Source organism: Salmo salar, chromosome ssa17 (genome assembly GCF_905237065.1).
Source record: "Salmo salar chromosome ssa17, Ssal_v3.1, whole genome shotgun sequence".
In the NCBI taxonomy this organism is placed as follows: domain Eukaryota; kingdom Metazoa; phylum Chordata; class Actinopteri; order Salmoniformes; family Salmonidae; genus Salmo; species Salmo salar.
The window spans coordinates 71217858-71243649 of NC_059458.1; the positions used below are offsets into that span (position 1 = coordinate 71217858).

A 25792-nucleotide genomic window follows, 5' to 3' on the forward strand; every position below is an offset into this window, starting at 1 on the left:
TTGAATTTGTACATTGTTTACAAAGATTCAAATGACAACAAAAACATAGACAATTTAATAAAATAACCTTAGCTTGGGTTTGATGGAGTTTTAGCTGATGAAGCTATTTATGCGTTTATTTTTCCCAAAATCATTAGGCCAATTGAAATTATTATTGAACAGCAGTGAATATGACAGATAGTCCAAACTCCTGTCTTTTGAAAGTATAATCCAAACTGATTAACAATTGTATGGTTTTAAAGACCTAATATATATAAATAGCTAACTATAAAGTGTTGTATTTATTTTGAGTGGGTTACATCATGTCTTCTTTCTTCTATTTATTTGTTGGTTAATGTGTATGCATACACAACACTATACTGATCCTTTTGGCTCTTAAAATATTCCCCAACCAATGGACACCTCTGTTGCACAAGACGTATTCGCACCTCCAATAAACGCAGCCTTTATTGGACAGCTGGCATGCTACGGAAGTGTGTCCGGCCCTGTAGCTCCCTGTCCCCGGTGTACGACTTGACAATTTTGGCTAAAAACAGGTGGATGACAACAATTTCCATTGCATGCAGTTAGGTATCACTGTCGCTGATTGTAGTCAGAGATGGGAGCGAACAATAGCACCCGCCGCGTCTCCTTTGAGTCGGATGAAAATGACAACATCACGGTTGTGAAGGGCATAAGGGTGAGTACTGAAAGGATAACAACAATGAGGTACTGCATAACCCAATGCTGCTCTGAAGTATTGAAGCGCGTTAAAAACGATTGGAACGACTGACTGCATTATTATATCGTTATTACCAAACAAATAGGCAATGTTATGCCAGAGTAACGTTTGTTATGGTAGCTAGGCTAGCTAACTCTCTGTCAGTTTATGCAATGGTCTCGCGTTGTCTAAATTATTCATGACTGGATACAGCTAGACCTAGTTCTTAGTAATGACATTTAGTTTATAATAGATAATACTTTTGACATTGTAATTAACATTAGTTTAGTCCATGTTGCACCATTAAATCCATGTCATGTAAAACACGTGTCGTGTACTTTCTCTCTGACGTGTAAGCTGATAAGTGTTTAACTGTTGCAGTGGACCCTGCGTGCCTATTGAAGTTAAATATAGGTTGAGAGGCTTTAGTTTAGTTTCAAGTTAAGACTAGTTGGCACGAAAATGCCTATTGTGAAGCACCTTGTTGCTAGAAGACTCAAGACAAAGTTTGTTTACATGGAGTAATCAGCTGGTGTGTGGCGGTGTTTTCCTTCTGCATTCTTGCCACGCGTGCTTGTACAAATCAATAAACAAAACATACCTTACGGTTGTACATTGTACACCCATATCACAACTAGTGTTATACAATGGCAGCATTCTGCCTTGGTTCTACAGTTTTCAGCCAACAACAATCAAGACTCTGTGTTTAGAAATGTCAATAATCATCGCTTTTGAAACGCCCTTTTATCAGCAAGGAAGAATCCTTTAAATGTAAAATATACACTTACTGTAGCAGGTTTGCACAGATCCATACAGCTATGGGTGCCGCCATTCGACTAAACTACACTTCCACTACACTTCCAGAGTTGCTAGATAGCTAATTAACACAGGTCGTCGGTTACCTCTAGTCTTCTGTAAACCATTGCTGTAACATGGAGATATGGCCGTGTGGGAACACTAACCCTATCAAGGTGTGTATCAATTGAACCTTTTTATTTTTTAATGATTTCTCGCTGATATGGGTCTTTATGCTTCCAAAACCATACTGCAAGCAACGCCTGTTAATGTTCAGACCGATGTCTTCGTCCGATCACTCGTATGTGTTATGTAATGGAACAGGGGGTCATGATCAAGGCTAGCCTAGGCCTAACTAATTGGGGGTGGGTGGACACATTTTAGCAGCCGTGTGTGCCACTGCTAAATGCATATTGGGATAACACTGAGCAGGCTGTTGTAATAGAGCTAGTGCACCTAGAGTTGTAGCCTTGTGTGATTAAGTTGGCTTGTCAAGTAGATTGTGAGAACTTGCCTTTTACACTTGAGTGTGGTGGAGTTGAAGTGTTTAGTGTTGCTCAGATCTGGTATCCTTGTTATTTGAGCTTTTTTCTCTCCTGTTGATTTTCTCTCACATATTGCTCTTCTCTCTCTTCTGCAGCTCTCTGAGAATGTCATCAACCGAATGAGGGAGCCCATAGCTCCCCTTCTTCCCCCCTCCCTTCCACAGGTCCCACCCCCTGTTGCTGCTCCCTCCCCCCTCCTCATTCCAGTGCCTCTCCTCAGACCCCCCTTCGATCCCATCACCTCGCTTCCACCCATAGAATCCATCGCACTACCACCTCAACCTCCTGCACCTGTCACTGAAGTTGTGGCCCCTCCTCCACCTCCACCGCCCATGGAACAGTTAGCAGCTCCGAGCATCATTGACATGGTGATCCCACCTCCTACCCTAGCTGCTTTAAAGCCTGTGGCGTCCCCTCCACCACCTGCATCTGTGGAGCAGGTAACCCTCCCACCACAGGTTGAACCCCTGGCCCCTGTTCCTGCTCCTGTTGCTGTGGAACTCAATACCATCCCTGCACCTTCTCCTGTAATCGAACCCGTTGCTGATCCTCCTGTAATCGAACCCGTTGCTGATCCTCCTGTAATCAAACCTGTTGCTGATCCTTCTGTAATCAAACCTGTTGCTCCTCCTCCTGTAATCAAACCTGTTGCTCCTCCTCCTGTAATCAAACCCGTTGCTCCTCCTCCTGTAATCAAACCTGTTGCTGATCCTCCTGTAATCAAACCTGTTACTCCTCCTCCTGTAATCAAACCTGTTTCTCCTCCTCCTGTAATCAAACCTGTTGCTCCTCCTCCTGTAATCAAACCTGTTGCTCCTCCTCCTGTAATCAAACCTGTTGCTCCTCCTCCTGTAATCGAATCCATTGCTCATCATCCTGTAATCGAACCCATTGCTGCTATTCCTGTAATCAACCCTGTTGCTGGTCCTCCTGTAATCAACCCTGTTGCTTCTCCTCCTGTATTCGAACCCATTGCTGATCCTTCTGTAATCAAACCCGCTGCTGCTGCTCCTCCTGTAATTGAGCTTATTGCACCTCCTCCCCCTCCCATAATTGAACCCATTGCTCCTCCTCCCCTTTCCTCTTCATTGGCATCCATCTCTTCCTCCCCTGCTGTTGAGTCTGCTGCTCCTCCAATGGAAGCTTTCTCCCTGCAGCCTGCAGTCAAACCCATCGCTCCGCCTCCTCCCCCAGCTGAATTCATTGCTCCTCCCCCTTGTGAACCCATTGCCCCTCCTCCTCAGCCCCCAGTGGAAGCTTTTGCTCCTCCTCCTGCCCCAGAACCAGTGGAAGTTGTTGGCCCCCCTCTTCCTCCTCCCACCCTAGAGCCAGAACCAGTGGCTGCAGCACCTCCAGCAGCACATGCAGGTGAGTTCTACTATAGCGTACAGACATAAGGGTCTCCTTAATGTGTTTACAAACATTGCCGCACGAGGGCGACGGCGCAAGTTGGTGGCAGAACAAGGGGGAGTTGTTATAGAACGGCAGGAAAATAACTCTTTACATGTTGCTTGAGTGCATTTCACACTACTTTTGGATTATAATTGGATTTTAAGGCTTGTATGAATATCCTGCTTACTATGTTTGTCATCATCGCAAATCAACTGCATTATACTTAAAAAACACTTCAACTTCAACCAGTAAAATGGCTATTTGGCTAGCTTTTGCTACATCCTATATCAATGAGTGTTAGCATTCTAGCTAACAACTGCTGCATCCAAAATAATTATTTTGTAAAGATCACAACCAAATATAATCTTAGTGGCAGTTCAAGCAATAATCAAAACATCTTAGCATTTTTTGGGGGTTTAGAAGTAATAAAAATGTTAATCTAGGCTATGTTGAATGTGCGCAGATGTCATGGCTTTCTTACTGCTGCCAAGAGTTGCGCGCATCTTTGCGTGACGTCAGTGTGTCGTGTACTGAAAAAGGGTCTATAGTGTACAGCCATAAGGGTCTCGGTGGCACCATGCTTACATGACACGCATGCATTCATTCACACCACTCAACCTGTCAATGAGATTGTCAGTTAATTTACGGGTTCAGTTGGATTATTGCACTGTGTGCTGGTATTTGACCACCTCGTAACTAATTCAGAGGTGGTCAATCGTACTGCTTCCTCCACTTCCTCTGAAATGAGCTAAAGCAATTTGGCTTAAATTGACATGTTCACACAGCAGGTCACAGTCATGACCCCAGGCATCACACTGTTCAGTGGGTTAGAAGTCCAGCTTTTGGGATCTGTACTCGGTCATCATTTGGGAATCTTGACCTTACTTTTAAGTCAGCCCACGCATACAGCACAAATGTTCTCTCCCCTCTGATTGTAATTAGTCTTCGTTCTCAGGATTCCGCTCACAGTGGCCTCTGGTATTATGATTCATTGGCATCGCCAAAGCGCTAATGAAACGATGAATTCTTACTTGTAATAAAGTTAATGAATTGATGCCGCACTTAAGCCCATTTCCTATATTTTGGCCCACTAGGCAGCAGAAACCATTGCCATTTTTTCCTCCTCTGTTTTGCGGAAATACTTTAACTTATTTTTGACTGTTTTTCACTGTTAAATGTGATGCATTCTTTCCCTCCACTAGCCAATTTGCTTAGGGCTGCTTTGCGTGTTAAGGGTCACCTTACACTGGTATCGGAGTGTATCAAGTCTTCGCCACAGGGAAAGGACTGTTGAAGGTAAGGCAGGAAACGATGGGGACGTGGGAGGTTCCATCACAGATGATGACAACGGTGGGCGAAGAGGTTTCCCCATCCTTGACAGCACACAATGGGTGTGATAATTAAAAAGTGGGCATCTTAAAGGCACGCTGCACTTCCTCTGGTGATTAAAACGACGCCTCCTCAGTTTCACACAACAAACCGGCATCATTATGAAAAGGCTGTGGGCGTGCGTTTGCTGCTTAAGTGTTCATCTGGAATAGAAATCTCCCTAGCAAAACTCCCAAGCCACTTATCAACTGTCAGACATGCTGTACTGTAAGTTAACGCTATCAGGTCTTTCTTAATATGCTGTTTGGGCTCTCTACTTGAGGACATTGTTAATACAATTGATATTGTAACGGCATGCTACTCACACGTTCTTAACAAAAACACATTTGTATAAATCTGTTTTCATTAGCAACCGGCCATTCACGCAATCGCTCTCCGATTCTGTCTGTCAAAAAATCACTCCCTATTGTCCACGTTAATTGCTTTGCAGATTAAAAGATAAACACGGCAATGTCTCACTACATTTTTTTTATCAGGGATTTGTATGAACTGTTTTTTGGGGGATTGTGTATTATTGAAAAAAAAAATTGCAGCTAGTTCCACTGAAAAAGCAACATTTTAAGAATTGTCTTTTGTGTCTGCAAAAGGTAATGCTCTTTCAAAAAAAAAAATGTTGCTCCTTTTCGGTCAGTAAAGGATCCTTGTTTATAGTACCAACTTGATGAGAGGTCTATTATGCCTTGTGTGTCATTTTCACCCTATTCATCATCATATTAAGATCACTTTATTGGCTAATTGCACAGAAGGTCCAACTGAAATTTGACTTCTGCTTTTTAAGACACACATGCATACATACCAATACAGGTTTTGGAGAGGTGCGGTAGGATGCCACACTGGACACGCAGGGAGATTTGTTGTGGGGGGTTAAGTGCCTTGCTCAAGGGCGCAATGGCAGGAAATGGCATGTAGGATTTGATACCAGCAACCCTCCGGTTGCCAGCTCACTTCCCGCCAGAGTTTTCCAGTTGGACCCGGGATTCTAACTTTCAAACTTTTAGTTGCTTGCTCGCCACCCTAACCACTAGACTACCTGCTGCCCCAGTACAGTATGTCCAGACTTGACATTTGAGATGAGGCAAAGGTCACCAAGGAGCTCTAGCGACGCTACCCTAATTGCAGCTAGTGTTTTTGGCAGTTCAAGTGTAGTTTTGTTTTTAACCGTTGATTGACCTCCACATCTTTCAATACGGGTCACGGTTGAACCACGTGTCTTTTTTGAATTTAGGTGAAAGTAACAGACCCCAGACGCATCAATAAGTCAGTTTAACCAATTACAAGTCAAGTTTTGGTGCATGAGTCAGTCAGTTGACAAGTTTCTCTCCTAACTTACCTAAATTGGTATGTTAGGTAATGCAGAGCTGCATATTAATTTCCACACAGGTTACCATTGCAATCAGAGTAAGAGTTGTGTTCTGTTCCTGCCCACGTCACCAGACAGTAATAACACTCACATCTGACTAATGAGCTTTGAGTTGGAGGAGAAAGATTTCTCCCTCAGTATGTGTGGTAGAAAGTACTATACTTTTTTTATGTCAGGGGTTCGTCAGGTGCATGGTGGTTTGGTTATTAGATGACTGCAGTACACAGGTGGAGCTTTTCTATAGTGCTATAACCTTCATTCGTTGTGTTCTTGTGACGGCTTCAAATTCTTCTCAACGTGTGGCCTACAAGCACAGTGATGTAAGTCGACATTGAAAGAAAGGATACATGTTTTAAAGGTTGTCCCATGTTCATTATACACTTAGTACACAAAACATTAGGAACACCTTCGTAATATTGAGTTGCACCCCCATTTGCCCTTAGAACAGCCTCAATTTGTCAGGCATAGACTACAAGGTGTCGAAAGCGTTCCACAGGGATGCTGGCCCATCTTGACTCTAATGCTTCCTACAGTTGTGTGAGATTGTCTGGATGTCCTTTGGGTGGTGGGCCATTCTTGATACACAAGGGAAACTGTTGGCCGTGACAAACCCAGCAGCGTTGCAGTTGTTGACACATTCAAACCAGTGCGCCTGGCACCTACTACCGTACCCCGTTCAATAGCACTTAAATCTTATGTCTTGACCATTCACCCTCTGAATGGCACACATACACAATCCATGTTCTTTAACCTGTCTCCTCCCCTTCATCTACACTGATTGAAGTGGATTTAACAGGTGACATCAATAAGGTATCATAGCTTTCAGCTGGTCAGTCATGGGAAGAGGTGTTCCTGATGTTTTATACACTGTTTAAATGCACTCAACAGGAAAAAGTCAACTTGGCGTATCGATCGCGTCTTATCTTTTTTGAATAACTCTGCTATCTTGCAACTCTGCAAGTCTTGTTAAACAGTCACCAAGGCTCGAGCCCAATACCACACTTTCATAAAGGTTGCAACGTTTATTTAATGAGGGGGAGAGTGTTGATTGTGTGCCCACGAGTGGTGGTATGGAGTTAGACCTCTTGGCTGTCTCTAAATCACGGCCTAGTTGCCTGTGTGCTGATTACAGTATGGTCAAGGTTGAGCCTCCTACACTGCTCTATGCAGGTTATAAATATTCATACTCCTGCGCCCACACACTGGCTGGCCCGGCCTAATAGCCTGCTTATAGATGACTAGGGAGAGAGAGGTGTAAGATGAGTGGAGCGGTATAAAACGCCTGCCAACGCATAATGGCTTCCCTGGTCTTCATCATCAAATGGGAAGTGATCAGTTATTCTTGGGATTAAATTACAGGCGAAGGTGGGGGAGTTTTTGCACGAGACAGCGGCTACGAGGGTAGTTTTTCTTTTTGAAGGTGTTGGAAACAGTGCGTCTGCAACGTGGTGGTGAGGCGTGCAGAAGTGGTAATGTTGCAGATTATGCCCTCTATGCGGGTCACGGGGTTAATGAAACGTCTGATGAGAAATGCAGTTTGCATCCCGTCTATCTCCCTTTGCCAAGAAAGAGCTCCTTTCTAGTAGTTTTTCTTTCTCACCGGGGTTTAGGGGGTGATGGGAAAAAATCTCAAAGGTGAGTTTTTAATCTCTTTAACATTTCCATGTCCTACTCAGGATTGACACGGGGGCTCTGTTGATCTGGAATTGTCTATGACCCCTGCCTAGCCAACGGAGTGCCCGAAGGACCCTTGACATGTTTATCCTATCAGAACCCATTCTACGGCTGACTCCCTTTTCCTCGGAGTAGGGAAGTACGGGGAGAACATGGAGTATGATGATGAGGAGGGTTGTAATTGCAGACCTACGCAGTTTGGTCCATGGTCTTCACAAAATTGTGAACTGTTGAGTCAGGCCAAACGCTACATAACATCCAATGATAATGTAAGTGTAGTCTGGGGAGGCTGTAAAATGGATTCCAGTCAAGACCGATTACACAGGTTTATTTCTCTGTAGTCTTCCAACACTCAGCCTGCTTCAGATAATGTGTTGGTTGCTGTCAGCAGTTAGCTCTACAGCTAGTGTTTCTGATGTATTCTTGGTGACAGTTGTGCTGGGCCTACTCACTTTCAGGATCAATTGAAGTGATTGCAGTCATTTGTTTACCATGTTTTCAAACTTTCTCGACTGATTAGCATCATCAAAATCAAATTATATTTTATTGGTCAATAACATATTTAGCAGATGTTATTGCGGGTGTAGCGAAATGCTTGTGTTCCAAGCTACAACAATGCAGTTCTAAAAGAATGGAATTAAGAAATATATGATTATCAGATTGCGCAATGTCGGAGTGGCATTGACTAACATACAGTAGAAAAGAATACAGTATATACATATGAGATGAGGAAAGCAGTATGTAAACGAGAGACTAGTGTTCCATTATTAAGTGACCAGTGATTCTATGTATATTGGGCAGCAGCCTCTAAGGTGCAGGGTTGAGTAACCGGGTGGTAGCCGGCTAGTGGTGGCTATTTAACAGTCTGATGGCCTTGAGATAGGAAAAACAGCTTCTGTCTCCCAGTCCCAGCTTTGCACCTGTACTGACCTCGCCTTCTGGATGATAGCGGGGTGAACAGGCCGTGGCTCGGGTGGTTGATGTCCTTGATTATATTTTTTGCCTTCCTGTGACATTGGGTGCTGTAGGTGTCCTGGAGGGCGGGTCGTTTGCCCCCGGTGATGTGTTGGGAAGACCACACCACCCTCTAGAGAGCCCTGCAGTTGACCATTTCAGATGGTCAGTGTTGTGTACGCTAAGGAATGCACTATTTGCCGCATGTTTTTTGCACAATGTGACAACATTCCCTTTGCATTCTCTCTCCAAGTTTCTACAGACGGCTCTCTGTCCACCGCCTTTACGCTCTCATTCTGTTCTCTGAAATTAGGTTGGAGAGGAAGGAAAAGAGATGGAAGGAGAAACAAAGGGGAAGGAGAGACAAAGAGAGGCAGGTGGTTAGACAGAGAGAAGGAGAAAATGAGAGAGCGGGAGAAATAGGATTGACCTTACTTGCAGCAGGCTGGGACTCCAGAGTACTACGTGTGGAGCTCTCTTCTGTTTTAAGAACCATATCTTTAATTCACTTATCAAATATCAGCTTCCCGGAGAGATGATACATGGAGGGGCCCCTAACCCCGGCATCCATTACCCTCAACCCACTGTTTGATTAATGCCTTGCCCGCAGAGAAATATGGTATTGAGCCCAGGCATCGTCACGGTAACAAGAAGCTATCTATTCTTGGCCTTGATGAGAAGTGGCAGTATAAGGTACTTAGTTCCTCCTTTTGACACTTTCTTTTGGAAGGATTCTAGCCTCTGTTTTTATTGATGCGACAGTCAGTAGAGGGCACAGGAAAGACAGGAGGGGAGGCTGTAGACCCCTTCGTTGATACTCAAAGGGAACATAAAAGTTCCCATTGACTTAAGGCCCCATTAGAATTATTGTAACAGAGCTGCAATGGCATGCTCGTCTATTTTAATGTGTCAATCCGGTCTGAGATAATGACTCACCTGAAGCAAGGAGGGGTCATAGTAATGAGTCAGGTTGACTATTATGCACTATTTAGCTAACACAGGGAAGGACACCTGCTTGTGCCTGGGCTCTGTTAGCCTGAGAGTTTAATTAACTCAGAGACTGAGACTACTGCACTCCTAGGGGGGTACTCCGGACGCTCACACACACACACACACACACAGATGGAAGCGCCATGCCAAGAACATCTCTCAAGTGAAGCTGACTGAACCACAGATCCAGGGAATTGAAGAGAGAGGCTTCATGCCTCATTTTCCTCCTCCTCCCTCCTACACTCATCCCTCTATCCCTGTCTGCTCCCCTCCCTCTCTCTTTCCTCTAGCCCCCCATTAGAGGGGATTTTTATTTTAGGTCCTATCCTTCTCGGGACTAAAGGGGGGGGGTACCCAGCAGACTAGAAGCTGGGCTGTAACAAGCTCCAGTCACAAACCGTCTCCAAGGGCTTTCCTGCTCTGCTCTACAGTGTGTTAGAGATCATAGGTGTTCCACTTGTTCAGCAAATGAGAGTTAGCCAGCCAGCCAATTTCGGTGTGTGTGTGTGTGTGTGTGTGTGTGTGTCCTTCACCGTTACACTGCGACCGGGTCTACCTGGTAATAACAGGCTCTCTGACAATGGCGATTATCCCATCTCTCTGTAATGCGCCAGTCTCACTTGAGTCATCTGTAAGCACACACCCCTCTCTCTCTCCCAGCACTGCAGTGTTGCTGCTGCACCGACACACCGCATGGCACTTCTGCCTTCAGAGCACGTCTTGGCCTCTTAGCTCGCCCCACGTCTTACTTTCATGCTTAATTACCTGCCAAGATAGGACCAAGAAGACACACGGTCAAACACGCCATGACGCCAGTAACATAAATACAAGGAGATTGGGGGAAAAGTAAAGCTATAAAAAATGTGTGGGGAGGTTGTGTGTGAGTATGTGATGAGGTTTTAATAGCGCACCACCAGTCACCTGCGTGGCAGATCTAACCCTCCCTTCTGCCCTCCTCTTCTGGCTGTGTAGCCCTCCTCTCTTCTGGCTGTGTAGCCCTCCTCTCTTCTGGCTGTGTAGCCCTCCTCTCTTCTGGCTGTGTAGCCCTCCTCTCTTCTGGCTGTGTAGCCCTCCTCTCTTCTGGCTGTGTAGCCCTCCTCTCTTCTGGCTGTGTAGCCCTCCTCTCTTCTGGCTAATATCTTCTGGCTGTATAGCTCTCCTCTAATATCTTCTGGCTAGAGAGGCTAGAGGCCAGTCCCACCTCACTACCCTCACAGTACACACACCATTTAGATTTTTTACATTTTAGTCATTTAGCAGACGCTCTTATCCAGAGCGACTTACAGTAGTGAATGCATACATTTCATACATTTTTTTTCTGCATACATTTCATAATTGTCTTTCTCCGTACTGGTCCCCCGTGGGAATCGAACCCACAACCCTGGCATTGCAAACACCATGCTCTACCAACTGAGACACACAGGACCAGTTTTATTGCCCACAGCTAGTCAACATACGCATGGTAAACAGGCACATCATACAGTACATGTCACACACATACACACACTGGTCCACAGTGCCTCACCCTGGCCTATCTGTCTGTCTCTCTCCTATAGTTGATGAAGAAGAGCTGAGGAAGAAGATCACAGAGGATCTGCAGAAAGGCCTGTTGAAGGAGAGGGCGAAGGCTGAGCAGGAGCTGCAAGCATGGTGAGAGACACACACACAGACACACACACACACACGTCTCTATGAACCACCATGGTTAAACACCACCACATCAGCCTTACCTGTCCACTGTAGTACAGTAACTGTCCTCGAACAGCCTCATACAAAGCAATGCAGTAGGTGTTAGAATGTATCCTGTCTAAGCCCCACCCCTGACCTTAGCCCTTCCATTAACCTCTATGGGACTGAGCCACACCCTCTACTTCTCTGATTGGTCCTTTGGTTTGTTGCATTCTTTGAAGGGTTGTGAAGCCAACGGTAATTTACCAAAGTTACTGGAATCTTCAGTAATTTTGGTCATTAACAGAAAATCTATGGCAATCGCATCATCTTTTTGGTAATTTATATTTGAATAATAAAGAAATGTCTTCATTTTTTTTGTCTATTGCCCATGAGTTTCTCTGTGGAAACAGCGTTGATTCAACCAGTGTTTTCCCAGTGGGTATGGTTCAAGAGAAAATAGCCTAATTAATGAAAAACGCATCTAACCAACAATGACATTATTTTAAATTACAACTGCAACTCTTCCAACTAGTGACGGTTTTCACAACTGCCACCAGTTTGACGGCAAAACATTGTCAATGAATACATATTGACTTAGTAAAATATATATCAAGGGTATTTCATGCTGTACAGTGCCTTCAGAAAGTATTCACACTCCTTGACTTTTTCCACATTTTGTTGTTGGAGCCTGATTTTGAAATTGATTAAATTGAGATGTGTTGTCACTGGCCTACACATAATACCCCATTTCAAATTGGAATTACGTTTTTCGAGAATTTTACAAATTGAATAAGAAATGAAAATCTGACATGTCTTGAGTCAATAAGTATTCAACCCCTTTGTTATGGCAGGCCTTAATATGTTCAGTAGCATACATTTGCTTAACAATTCACCTAATAAGTTGCATGGACTCACTCTGTGTGTAATAATATTGTTTAACATGATTTTTGAATGACTACCTCATCTCTGTAACCCACACACAATTATCTGTAAGATCCCTCAGTCTAGCAGTGAATTACAAACACACGTTCAGCCACAAAGACCAGGGAGGTTTTCCAATGACTTGCAAAGAAGGGCACCTGTTGGTCAATGGGTAAAATAAGCAAATTAGACATTGAATATCCCAATTACACTTTGGATGCTGTGCCAATACACCAAGTCACAACAAAGATACAGACTCCTTCCTAACTCAGAAAGGAAACCGCTCTGGGATTTCACCATGATGCCAATGGTGACTTTAAAACAGTTGCATAGTTTAATGGTTGTGATAAAAACTGGGGTTGGATCAACAACATTGTAGTTACTCCACAAGACTAACCTTATTGACAGAGTGAAAAGAAGGAAGCTTGTACAGAATAAAAATATTCCAAAACATGCATCCGAAGTAATACTGCAATAAATGTGGCAAAACAATTCAAATGTTTTCCTGAATACAAAGTGTTATATTTGAGGCAAATGTAATATAACACATTACTGAGTACCACTCTCCATATTTTCAAGCATAGTGGTGGCTGCATCATGCTATGGGTATTCTTTTAATCTTTTGGGACTGGAGAGTTTTTCAGGATAAAAAAGAAACGTAACCTAGTTCAGTTTGTTTTTCACCAGACACTGGGAGATGAATTCACCTTTCAGCAGGACAATAACCTGAAACACAAGTCCAAATCTGCGCTGACGTTGCTTACCAAGAAGACAGTGAATGTTCCTGATTGGCTGAGTTAGTTTTTACTTTTTTTGACCAATTTGACAGAGCTTGAAGAATTTTGAAAATGATAATGGGAAAATGTTGCACATTCCAGGTGTGGCATGCTCTTAGACTTACCCAGAAAGACTCAGCTGTAATCGCTGCCAAATGTGATTCTAACATGGTTGAGTACTTATATAATCAAGATGCAGTATTTTAGTGTTTTACTTTTCATATAATTATTATTTATTTTTTACAAATGTGATAATTTTTCTTTGATTTTAGAGTATTTGGTCTAGATCATTGACGACAAATGGCAATTAAATCCATTTTAATCTCACTTTGGAACACAACAAACTGTGGAAAAAGTCATTGGGTGTGAATACTTTCTGAATGTACTGTATAGTTTCCTGATTCCAAAAGAAAGGGAGAGAAAGCACACTTTTGCAGAAACCTCCTGCCAATTCTGTATTCCATTAATAGTAAAAAAGGTCAGATTCATCCCTTCTCCCACATGTGTTCAATCTATTTATCTTCCGAAGCACATCAGCGTTTATTTCGTCCCCCTTACCTCCTATCCTTTTTTTGGGGCTCAATTAATCATGTCTGGGAGAGGCCGCCATCGAGATGTAATTTCCTGGGTGCTGAGTGGGTGATCTATTAGCCAGCCTTGATGAGGCATCGTGGCTTCCTTCCCAGCGCCTTCCCCACTTCTCGTCTGCATCCCAAATGGCTCCCTATTCACTATATAGTGCACTACTTTTGACCAGGGTCCATGTGTGTAGCCATTGCACTCTGGTCAAAAGTAGTGCACTGTGTAGGAAATGGGGTGCCATTTGGGGTGCAAAACTCCCTTTTCCTCCCCTCTTCGCCACAATGGAGCAGGTGCATGTCTGATAAACACATCATTCCCCTCTAATGGTACTGGATGGGCTCCAAAGACCTACCAGTGAATGACTAAGTCGTTTAGCCTAGCGCTTAATGTAGCTGCTATTACAGTATGGATGGGAAATGCCCCTATAGAGTGAATGGGAGGCGCTAGCATTAGACTATGGCTATTAAGGTTTTTTGAGGTGTGTTTAAGGGAGGCTATTCACAGGAACAAAGATCATTGTTTAGTTTTTGAGTTGTTTTGTCTTTTATTGACGTAAATGTGTGTTGTGTATGGACCTCTATTCAGAGAAGTAAACGTACTGTACCAATTTGAGTGTAAATTGTGGGCTGCAATTAATTCTGTTCATTATGATGGTGATGTCGCTGTGGGCTCGCTCAGACTGCCTCAAGTCCTCCACTTATTTGGTTTACCTCTTCACTGTTTTAGGTGCTTTTTGTTACTTTTTATGAACAACGGTCATTCAAAATTAAAAAGCAATCATCTGTAAGCTGTTTGCCAGCACGCATGCTCTCCAACGGTGTGTGTGTGTGTGTGTGTGTGTGTGTGTGTGTGTGTCCCTCTTAATATCGTGGAGTAAACATTAGTAAAACAGCTTTACGGGTCATCTTTCCAGTCGGGCCCAGGCACTAACCTGGACAAATTGCTATTGATAAAGAAATGTATTTCCTGTCAGCCATAATAAAATAGAATTTAGAACGAGCATCTGTCTTGGTTTATATGGCTTTGTTGGCTGAAGCAACAGGGATGGGACGAGGTAGTGCCTGTCGCATCTCCCAGGGTTGAGTCCCAAATGGCACCCTATTCTGTATATAGTGCACTTCTTTTGACCAGGGCCCATAGGGTTCTGGTAACATTTAGTGCACTATATAGGGAATACACCATTGAAGGAAAGTACGGGGCTTTATTGACCATGATGCTGTGCTGCTTGGATGGACAGAATCAATATTTCCCTTAATGTCGTGTCCCCACCAAGTTCTCTCCTCTCTGACTTTTTTTATGTTTGTGTTTTCATTTGGGTTTAGTAGAGCCAACGAGTCGTGGGAGTGAGACTTGGAGAAGATAATCCACTATAAGATGTTTAACTCCCTTTGCTGTGGGACTCACTCATGTTTAGGCCTGAAGACATTGTGTGAATGTTCACTTTTCAAAATGGTGGAGGGGGAAGAGGTGGTTGATGCAAATGGCCAGCATACAGTTTGGAACAGAGTGTCTCCAGGATGTTGGATGTGGATTTTCAGCAACTGTAGCTGTTAACAGATGGGCCTAACATGCTGACCACACCGCCTGCATTGCAAAATACATTTACACGTTATTCAATCATTTCATCCTAATTGCTCGCGAGCGCCAACGAGCGTCTGCGTAGCCAGGCACTAAAATAGAACTTGGTTCTAATTTGGACGTGTGACACGTTGCAAGTCCCGTCTCTCCCATCTCCTCATTGGTTTTTAGGAGCATATACACACGTGAGTGAATGAAAGACGGAGGTTCACACTCAGTCCATTTGGCGGTGGTAATGCACCTTAAAGTTGGTTGCCAACCACCATATAAAATCCATAGAAGAAGAATGAATAAGGAGATAAACAAACTAGGTTTCCCCTTTTTATCTGTGGATAATTGTCAGAGTAGAGAACACATGGTTTTGTGTGACTGACTCAACATGGGTCAGACTTCTTCAAAGATCCAGCAAAAACAGAAAAGCACCATGTGCATTTTAGATAAAATAACAACCCGACGTTTATCTCCCAGGACAAATTATCAAGCAACAACAACCTAGCTAAATGTCCATGAATGTTTCATGTGTTTCGACCTCTTCCCGAATTAATATATATACAGTGGGGGGGGGAAGTATTTGATTCCCTGCTGATTTTGTAAAATATCCAGAAAAACGAATGTCAGAAATGTTATAAATTGATTTGCATTTTAATGAGGGAAATATGTATTTGACCCCCTCTCAATCAGAAAGATTTCTGGCTCCCAGGTGTCTTTTATACAGGTAACGAGCTGAGATTAGGAGCACACTCTTAAAGGGAGTGCTCCTAATCTCAGTTTGTTACCTGTATAAAAGACACCTGTCCACAGAAGCAATCAATCAATCAGATTCCAAACTCTCCACCATGGCCAAGACCAAAGAGCTCTCCAAGGATGTCAGGGACAAGACTGTAGACCTACACAAGGCTGGAATGGGCTACAAGACCATCGCCAAGCAGCTTGGTGAGAAGGTGACAACATTTGGTGCGATTATTCGCAAATGGAAGAAACACAAAAGAACTGTCAATCTCCCTGGGGCTCCATGCAAGATCTCACCTCGTGGAGTTGCAATGATCATGAGAACGGTGAGGAATCAGCCCAGAACTACACGGGAGGATCTTGTCAATGATCTCAAGGCAGCTGGGACCATAGTCACCAAGAAAACAATTGGTAACACACTACGCCGTGAAGGACTGAAATCCTGCAGCGCCCGCAAGGTCCCCCTGCTCAAGAATACATATACATGCCTGTCTGAAGTCTGGCAATGAACATCTGAATGACTCAGAGGACAACTGGGTGAAAGTGTTGTGGTCAGATGAGACCAAAATGGAGCTCTTTGACATCAACTCAACTCGCCGTGTTTGGAGGAGGAGGAATGCTGCCTATGACCCCAAGAACGCCATCTCCACCGTCAAACATGGAGGTGGAAACATTATGCTTTGGGGGTGTTTTTCTGCTAAGGGGACAGGTCAACCTCACCGCATCAAAGGGACGATGGACGGGGCCATGTACCGTCAAATCTTGGGTGAGAACCTCATTCCCTCAGCCAGGGCATTGAAAATGGGTCGTGGATGGGAATTCCAGCATGACAATGACCCAAAACACACGGCCAAGGCAACAAAGGAGTGGCTCAAGAAGACGAAACATTAAGGTCCTGGAGTGGCATTGCCAGTCTCCAGACCTTAATCCCATAGAAAATCTGTGGAGGGAGCTGAAGGTTCGAGTTGCCAAACGTCAGCCTCGAAACCTTAATGACTTGGAGAAGATCTGCAAAGAGGAGTGGGACAAAATCCCTCCTGAGATGTGCGCAAACCTGGTGGCCAACTACAAGAAACGTCTGACTTCTGTGTTTGCCAACAAGGGTTTTGCCACCAAGTACTAAGTCATGTTTTGCAGAGGGGTCAAATACTTATTTCCCTCATTAAAATGCAAATCATTTTATAACATTTTTGACATGGTGTTTCTGGATTTTTTTGTTGTTATTCTGTCTCTCACTGTTCAAATTAACCTACCATTAAAATTATAGACTGATCATTTCTTTGTAAGTGGGCAAACGTACAAAATCAGCAGGGGATCAAATACTTTTTTCCCTACTGTATATATTTTTTTAACCTGCGTGTCATGAAGGTGTCTGGTGGGGATAGACACAATTAACACGTGTGGTGGCACACGCAGACGCACGGGCAGAGCTGGTTTGGTCTGCATTTAAGGTCTTTGAGTTGGTAGGTGAATGGTAGGCTAACTCTACTCTGTAAGGTCTGAGTTGGTAGGTGAATGGTACAGTAGGTTAACTCTACTCTGTAAGGTCTGAGTTGGTAGGTGAATGGTACAGTAGGTTAACTCTACTCTGTAAGGTCTGAGTTGGAAGGTGAATGGTACAGTAGGTTAACTCTCTACTCTGTAAGGTCTGAGTTGGAAGGTGAATGGTACAGTAGGTTAACTCTACTCTGTAAGGTCTGAGTTGGAAGGTGAATGGTACAGTAGGTTAACTCTACTCTGTAAGGTCTGAGTTGGAAGGTGAATGGTACAGTAGGTTAACTCTACTCTGAGGCATTGGCCTTTTCTCCTCTCCAGGATATCAAATCTTCCTTCTCTGCTAATTTTTCATCCTTAATATGTCATGACAGTTTTTTTTAAATTTTCTTCTTTCTATCATAGAAAACTCAATTCATTTGAATTTATTGGGGAAAAGGTCCACTGTTATCTTTTAATTGAGAGAGAGATGACGGCACAGAAGGCTTTTTCACAGGTTCGCCATCAAAGGTAATTGAACTGCGATGGTGTTTAGCAGACTACTTGTGATCAGGAACCTGTGCTGGAATAGAGGTGTCATGACCAGCTAGCCTAAGATTGGATTGTTTTAAACTTAACTGGAAGTGTTGACTGTAGTAAAAACTGAAGAGTCAAGGTGTGGAGTTATGAATGAATTGACCGTTGGTCAAAACCATAGTGTGAAGCTGTCACAGGCATTTAGTGACCTATGAACTTACCTGGGTCTCACTTTGCAGTAGTTCACTCATTCCCTCCTCTATCATTCCTGTCGTGTGTGTGTGTGTGTGTGTGTGTGTGTGTGTGTGTGTGTGTGTGTGTGTGTGTGTGTGTGTGTGTGTTAGGGTTGTATCCAGATGTTCATGCCATACCAGGGTATACAGTATTACCGGAAGTGCACAAAACAATTTAGGCAACAGGGAACTTGATCCTGAAGGGGATTGAATGTCTCTGCTGTAACCAATAAGCTTGATCTTGACATCTAGCCACTTAGCTAGCAAGTTAGCAAACTAAATCCATAGCTGGAGTCCTGAGCTGGACATCATTTATTTGACACCTTTAAGATTTCTTATAGTTAGACCGCTGCATCACTATAAGTTAAGTATAAGGCACTGAGTCTCAGTGCAAGAGGCGTCACTACAGTCCCTGGTTCGAATCCAGGCTGTATCACATCCGTCTGTGATTGGGAGTCCCATAGGGCGGCGCACAATTGGCCCAGCGTCGTTCGGGTTTGGCCGGGGTAAGTTGTTCTTAACTGACTTGTCTAGTTCATTTTTTTTATTGAACCTTTATTTAAATAAGCAGTGGCATAGCACGCACCCCCACAGCCCCTGTGAGTTGCCTCAACAACAAAAAAATGATACTGTATTGAAGATCATGCCGTCATTATAAAAATTAAAAAAACACTGTATACGGTATATCGCCCAAGCCTAGTGTGTGTGTTTGGTGTCACCACTGAGCTGGCCAGATGGTGCCATGCTTCATTAAATTTAGAGGTCTGCAGTGAAACTGCTACTGCTGCTTACAACCTCTGTTAGAACACACAACCAATACAGAAGAACCCCCAAAATTGGCTTCAGGAATAACTCTCTCACACACACACACACACACACACACACACACACACACACACACACACACTCAGTCCCTCTCTCATTCTCACACACAAATACACACACAGAATATGTGTGGAGTGTTCATTTGCAGGCAGCCCTATCTCATTTAAGGCGGGGTGGCTGCAGGGAGCAGATTTTCTGAAGACTCCTCTGAGAGGCGTCAGAGCAGAAAGGCTGCAGAGTGAAAGAAATATGCAGTACTCATCTCGCTCTCGACCTCATATTCTCTCTCTCTCTCTCTTGACTTCTATCCTCTATATTTACCTCTTCTATTCTCTCTCTTGACTTCTATCCTCTATATTTACCTCTTCTATTCTCTCTCTTGACCTCTCCTCTATATTTACCTCTTCTCTCTCTCGACCTCCTAGCCTCTCTATTTACCTCTACTCTCCTCTTCCTCTCAAATACCACACAGCTCTTATCTCTTTCTCTTCTCTGTCCCTCTTCTCCTCTGCTTTGTCAGCACTCACTGCTGTGCTCTCTGATTGGGGTTGACCTGTGGTGGCCCCTAAGCACTGTGGGAGAAAAAAGAGGCTCAGCGAGGATGCCACTCAGACTGATACTCAGACAGGGACAGACAGACACAGGTCTCACTTCTCAGGTTGTTCCTGTCACCAACGGGCATGCTTACGTTGAATTACGTGGGACACAGTGGTGAGCACAGGTGTCACTGTGATGTGTGGTGACTGTGGCAGTAGGTGTGTCTGAGTGCCACTGTGTTTAACACCAGAACCACTGGAGCAGTCATTTGGACTGCTTAAACAATGGTATTATAGTGAATATAAGTGGCGATATGACAGCAATCAAATAGTCAATTATTGTCAGCTCGTGCTTACATGGTATGAGTCTTCAGGCATTGGCATCAGTTGGGGCATGCCCATGTCACATAAACAATGAAAGCTGGTGAGTGGGTTGCAGATGTTTTTTGCTTGAGATGTAAGATCAGCAAAAAAAGAAACGTCCCTTTTTCAGGACACTGTCTTTCAAATATAATTCGTAAAAATTCAAATAACTTCACAGATCTTCATTGTAAAGGGTTTAAACATTTGTTTCCCATGCTTGTTCAATGAACCATAAACAATTAATGAACATGCAACAGTCCTTAAGACACTAATAGCTTACAGACGGTAGGCAATTAAGGTCACAGTTATGAAAATTTAGGACACTAAAGAGGCCTTTCTACTCACCCTGAAAAACACCAAAAGAAAGATGCCCAGGGTCCCTGCTCATCTGCGTTAATGTGCCTTAGGCATGCTGCAAGGAGGCATGAGGACTGCAGATGTGTCCAGGGCAATAAATTGCAATGTCCGTACTGTGAGACACCTAAGACCGCGCTACAGGGAAACCGGACGGACAGCTGTAACAAAATCTGCACAGGATCGGTACATCCGAACATCACACCTGTGGGACAGGTACAGGATGGCAACAACAACTGCCCGAGTTACACCAGGAACGCACAATCCCTCCATCAGTGCTCAGACTGTCCGCAATAGGCTGAGAGAGGCTGGACTGAGGGCTTGTAGGCCTGTTGTAAGGCAGGTCCTCACCAGACATCACTGGCAACAATGTCGCCTATGGGCACAAACCCACCGTCGCTGGACCAGACAGGACTGGCAAAAAGTGCTCTTCACTGACGAGTTGCGGTTTTGTCTCACCAGGGGTGATGGTCGGATTTGCGTTTATCGTCGAAGGAATGAGCGTTACACCGAGGCCTGTACTCTGGAGCGGGATCGATTTGGAGGTGGAGGGTCCATCATGGTCTAGGGCAGTGTGTCACAGCATCATCGGACTGAGCTTGTAGTCATTGCAGGCAATCTCAACGCTGTGCGTTACAGGGAAGACATCCTCCTCCCTCATGTGGTACCCTTCCTGCAGGCTCATCCTGACATGACCTTCCAGCATTACAATGCCACCAGCCATACTGCTCGCTCTGTGTGTGATTTCCTGCAAGACAGGAATGTCAGTGTTCTGCCATGGCCAGCGAAGAGCTCGGATCTCAATCCCATTGAGCATGTCTGGGACCTGTTGGATTGGAGGGTGAGGGCTAGAGCCCCCCCCGAAATATCCGGAAACTTGCAGGTGCCTTGTTGGAAGAGTGGGGTAACATCTCACAGCAAGAACTGGCAAATCTTGTGCAGTCCGTGAGGAGGAGATGCACTGCAGTACTTAATGCAGCTGGTGGCCACACCAGATACTGACTGTTACTTTTGGTGTTGACCCCCCCCCCCCTTTGTTCAGGGACACATTATTCCATTTCTGTTAGTCACATGTCTGGTGGAATTTGTTCAGTGTATGTCTGTTGTTGAATTTTATGTTCATAGAAATATTAACCATGTTAAGTTTGCTGAAAATAAATGCAGTTGACAGTGAGAGGATGTTTCTTTTATTACTCTGCCATTTTTTATGTCCTGACCCCCCTCCGGCTTGACTTTTCCTAAATAAGTCTATCACACACTGTCATTCTTAGAATCTTAATATTAATCCGTTTTAGGAGGGAATGTCATTTTTTTGAAAGGTTTTCCTCCGTTGCCCCTCCCGACAGTTGAATTGAAGGTGCCGTGGTCCGTTGATAATCACGCTGATAATTTCCACGAAACTGAACCGGTTAAACTATATCGACACTAATTTCACAGATACAACAACAGATTAAATAAATGAAGTAAAAATATGTTAGGGAGAAAGGTTGAGTTGATGAGTGAGGGGAAGAGGATGCATAATTAGGCCTAGGTCGTCATCATTGTGAATGAAGAACAGGGCGGGTCATTCTATTGATCTATTCTAATTACAATCTCTATATATTATATACTCTATCAGTCTACTGAATCCAAGCACTTTTATCAGTCTACTCTGGTCTACTTGTAATACACAGTGTGAGCGTCCGTAATTTACAATGGCAAGAAGACCAAGACGAATGGGATGTACATGCTGCGTTAGCTCTGCTACAAGATCTGAATGAAAACGACTCGGATGGTGGGGAAGAAATACATATCCTGGCATCTCTGCTGATTTATTCTGATCCTCAGCCGTAACAGTACGCACTGAGCAGGTGCCTGCGCCTCCACCAAATGAAACAGTGAGACAGGAGAGAGGAAATTATAGAACAAGCTGGTGACAATGCTATGGGCCGATTAGCAGCACAAAATGTCATCACTGAGAGAGCAGGCCCTACATCTCAGCAACGCACACTCACCAGCTTTCCTTGTTTGTGACATGGACACGCTCCAACTGATGCCGTTACGTGAAGATGCACACCATGTAAGCACAAGCTGACAATAATTTACTATTTTTGACTGCTGTCAAATCGACACTTCTATTCATTGTAATACCATTGTTGAATTTGTGCAGAATTTCACTATTTATCAAGGCCACTTTGTGCTTTATAATGTGGCCACTGATGTTTTCATAATTTGACCGTTGGTCTTGTTGACTGTGCATCTTGGAAGTTGGGGTATTTTTATTTTGCCCTTGTAAAAATGATATGTTAGGGTGTTCCAGCACTAGGATTGCAAAGGGTCAGAAACTTTCCGGTAAATTTCTGGAATATTTCCGAACATTTTCCATGGGAAGTTAAGCCTTGGAATTTTGCTTAAATGAATCAAAAAAGTTAGCTTATAACAGTGAACCTTTTTTGTGGGATACACATAAGGCAATTCTAGGTCTTGTGGCATATTTTGGTTAAACTATCCCCAATTCAATGGAATTGCAACCCTCTGCATGCACAGTGCATTCTTCCATCACATGTACAGCTGATTCTCAAGATCTTGCACACTAATGAGATGCTATTGAGCCCACACTACTACACTGTCTGAGCCAAGGGCTACATGCTTTCTGGTAAGTTTTGATTACAATACTGGGTGGGGTGAAATATATTTTATGACACATTTTTTGTTAACTAGTAAATAGTAACTATCTGATGTGTGGAGACATTTCACTGCAGCTAATGTAGAAGGAAAAGCTGTGTACATTTGCAAGTACTGTGCCAAATAATATGTGAAGAATGCAACAAAGATGCAGAACCATCTGGCCAAGTGCATAAAGTTCCCTCAGTGCTCACAACAAATAAGCTCTGACAAAAGTCCCTCTACTTCTTTTCGAGGTGAAAATGACGAATCAGACACCTTATCGATAGCAACAGCTCATGGTCCTCCTGGAATCGGACGTTTTTTTGACTCAATGGAGGAACATAGTCAGAGAAATGCTGATGAATGTCTTGCTCGAGCTGTGTATGCAACTGGTTCACCTCTGATGCTCACAGGCAATGACCTTGGACCACAGAAGGTATTTGTACTGGTGACAGACAATGCTGTGAACATGAAGGCTGCTTGGTCTAAAGTGGAGCAGTCCTACCCTCACATCACACCCATTGGTTGTGCTGCTCATGCATTGAATCTGCTCCTCAAGGACATCATGGCACTGAAAACAATGGATACACTCTGCAAGAGAGCCAAGGAAACAGTTAGGTATGTGAAGAGTCATCAAGTTATAGCAGTAATCTCTCCCTCCAAGCACCCGTTGGGGTGGTGTTGTCATCATGTTTGACAGTCTCCTGGAGGGGAAGGAGTCTCTCCAAGAAATGGCCATATCACAGTCTGCCGATATGGACAGCCCCATCAAGAGGATCCTCCTGGATGATGTATTTTGGGAGAGAGTGGTAAAGCAGCCTAAAACCTAAAGCAGTAGCCATTGCACTGATTGAGGGAGACAATGCCATCCTGTCTGATGTTCAGACTCTGCTTGCAGATGTAAGAGAATAAATCCGTACTGCCCTGCCCACTTCAATGTTGCGCCAAGCAGAGGAAACTGCAGTTCTGAAATACATCAAAAAGCATGAAGACTTCTGCCTGAAGCCCATTCACACTGCAGAGTACATGTTGGACCCCAAGTATGCTGGCAAGAGCATCCTGTCTGGTGCAGAGATCAACAAGGCCTATGGTGTCATCACTACCGTGTCTCGCCACCTTGGCCTGGATGAGGACAAGGTTCTTGGCAGTCTGGCGGAGTACACTTCCAAGCAAGGGCTTTATGTCTACTTATGATAAGGTAAAAGGTTTATGTTTCTGTCTCCATTATGATTTGGTAAATATATACAATGCAAAAAACATCTAAATTGAAATGGTATTAATATTAATTTGCATATATTCCCGTTAATTCCCACGGAAAGTTTCCACCTCTGAATATTCCCCAAAATGTACAACCCTATCCAGCACACATGCTTTCTGTTTAATAGTTGTAACACAGCCTCCAAAAATACAATTGATTGAACACTTGATTCATTATTTTTGTTTTTTTTATTGACATGTTTTACATATAGTCTACAGTAACATAAACTAATGAAAATGCTATTGTTCTCATGTTACCTGAGACCATCATAAACACAACCAAATTAAAAATTTTGTGATCGCCTATATGAAATGTATTAATTACAGTGTTAGAATGTTGCAGTCAGAATGACTACTCACTAGCTTGAAGAGGGGTCCCTCGAGGCCCAGCGGTTCTACTGTTAAGTGGAGTGTGTGTGTGTGTGTATGTACTATCACAGACGCCACATTTGTCCCACAATGGCACTTCAAAGTTCGAACTAGAGATGAGGAACCTCAGAAAGCTGAACTTTCCCCTCAAATAAAAACACCTTATGGAACAGCGGGGACTGTGAAGCAACACAAAACATAGGCACAGACACATGCATGCGTACACACACACACGATAACATTCAAAATATATATATTTAACCTTTTATTTAACTAGGCAAGTCAGTTAAGAGCAAATTCTTATTTTCAATGACGGCCTGGGAACAGTGGGTTAACTGCCTTGTCGGGCAGAACGACAGATTTTTACCTTGTCAGCTTGGGGATTCGATCCAGCAACCTTTCGGTTACTGGCCCAGCGCTCTAACCACTAGGCTACCTGCCGCACTATGTACACATTTTGTACTGTAGATATGTGGTAGTGGTGAAGAAGGGGCCTGAGAGGCCTGAAATCTGTGAATGTATTGTTTTCAAATTGTATAAACTGCCTTAATTTTGCTGGAACCCAGGAAGAGTAGTTGCTGGTAGCAGCTAATGGGGATCCATAATAAATACAAATAATTGTTGTACCATGACCCTGTTGGCTAGGCTCCCTCTCCTTGTTTGGCTGGTAATTGGTGCGTGTTGCTAAGGCAGAGGTTTATATTCCCACTGTTGCTTGATAATATAGTGATGGCATTAACTTTCTCCCAGCATGTCTCTCCTCTTTAACCAGCCTGACATTTGGACTTCTTTCTCTATTTTAGATCACTCTTAATGATTGAGGTCATATCTGTTTTGTTCGCTTACTCCTCTCTCTCTCTCCATTTACATTTTAGTCATTTAGCTTACGCTCTTATCCAGAGCGACTTACAGCAGTGAGTTCCTACATTTTTCATACTGCTCCCCTGTGGGAATCGAACCCACAACCCTGGCGTTGCAAGCGCCATGTTCTACCAACTGAGCCTCTCACTCACTCACTCACTCTCACACCTCCTTCTATTCATTTCCTTTGCTCCCTCCCGTTTTTGGGGGAGGGAGCAAAGGAAATAAAATAAACCTAATTTTCCACCACCATGCTAGAGTGGCTACTGCTACTTCCTGATG

At 43.7% G+C, this 25792-nt stretch overlaps 1 protein-coding gene across 8 annotated transcripts in view; it reads left to right on the forward strand.

Annotated features, from left to right (window-relative positions):
- Positions 1 to 426: 426 nt before the first annotated feature.
- LOC106576543 (MICOS complex subunit MIC19) overlaps positions 427 to 25792 on the forward strand; it is a 162107-nt gene continuing 136741 nt past the window's right edge. For 6 of the 8 annotated variants that reach the window (XM_045700062.1, XM_045700064.1, XM_045700068.1 and 3 more), the window contains exons 1-4: positions 427 to 679; positions 2136 to 2480; positions 3198 to 3408; positions 11356 to 11449. In XM_045700062.1, the coding sequence (XP_045556018.1) occupies positions 599 to 679; positions 2136 to 2480; positions 3198 to 3408; positions 11356 to 11449 (731 nt within the window). In that variant the 5' untranslated portion in view covers positions 427 to 598. The remainder of the gene's footprint in view (positions 680 to 2135; positions 2481 to 3197; positions 3409 to 11355; positions 11450 to 25792) is intronic. The other 2 variants (XM_045700067.1, XM_045700070.1) reach the window with 2 other exon arrangements.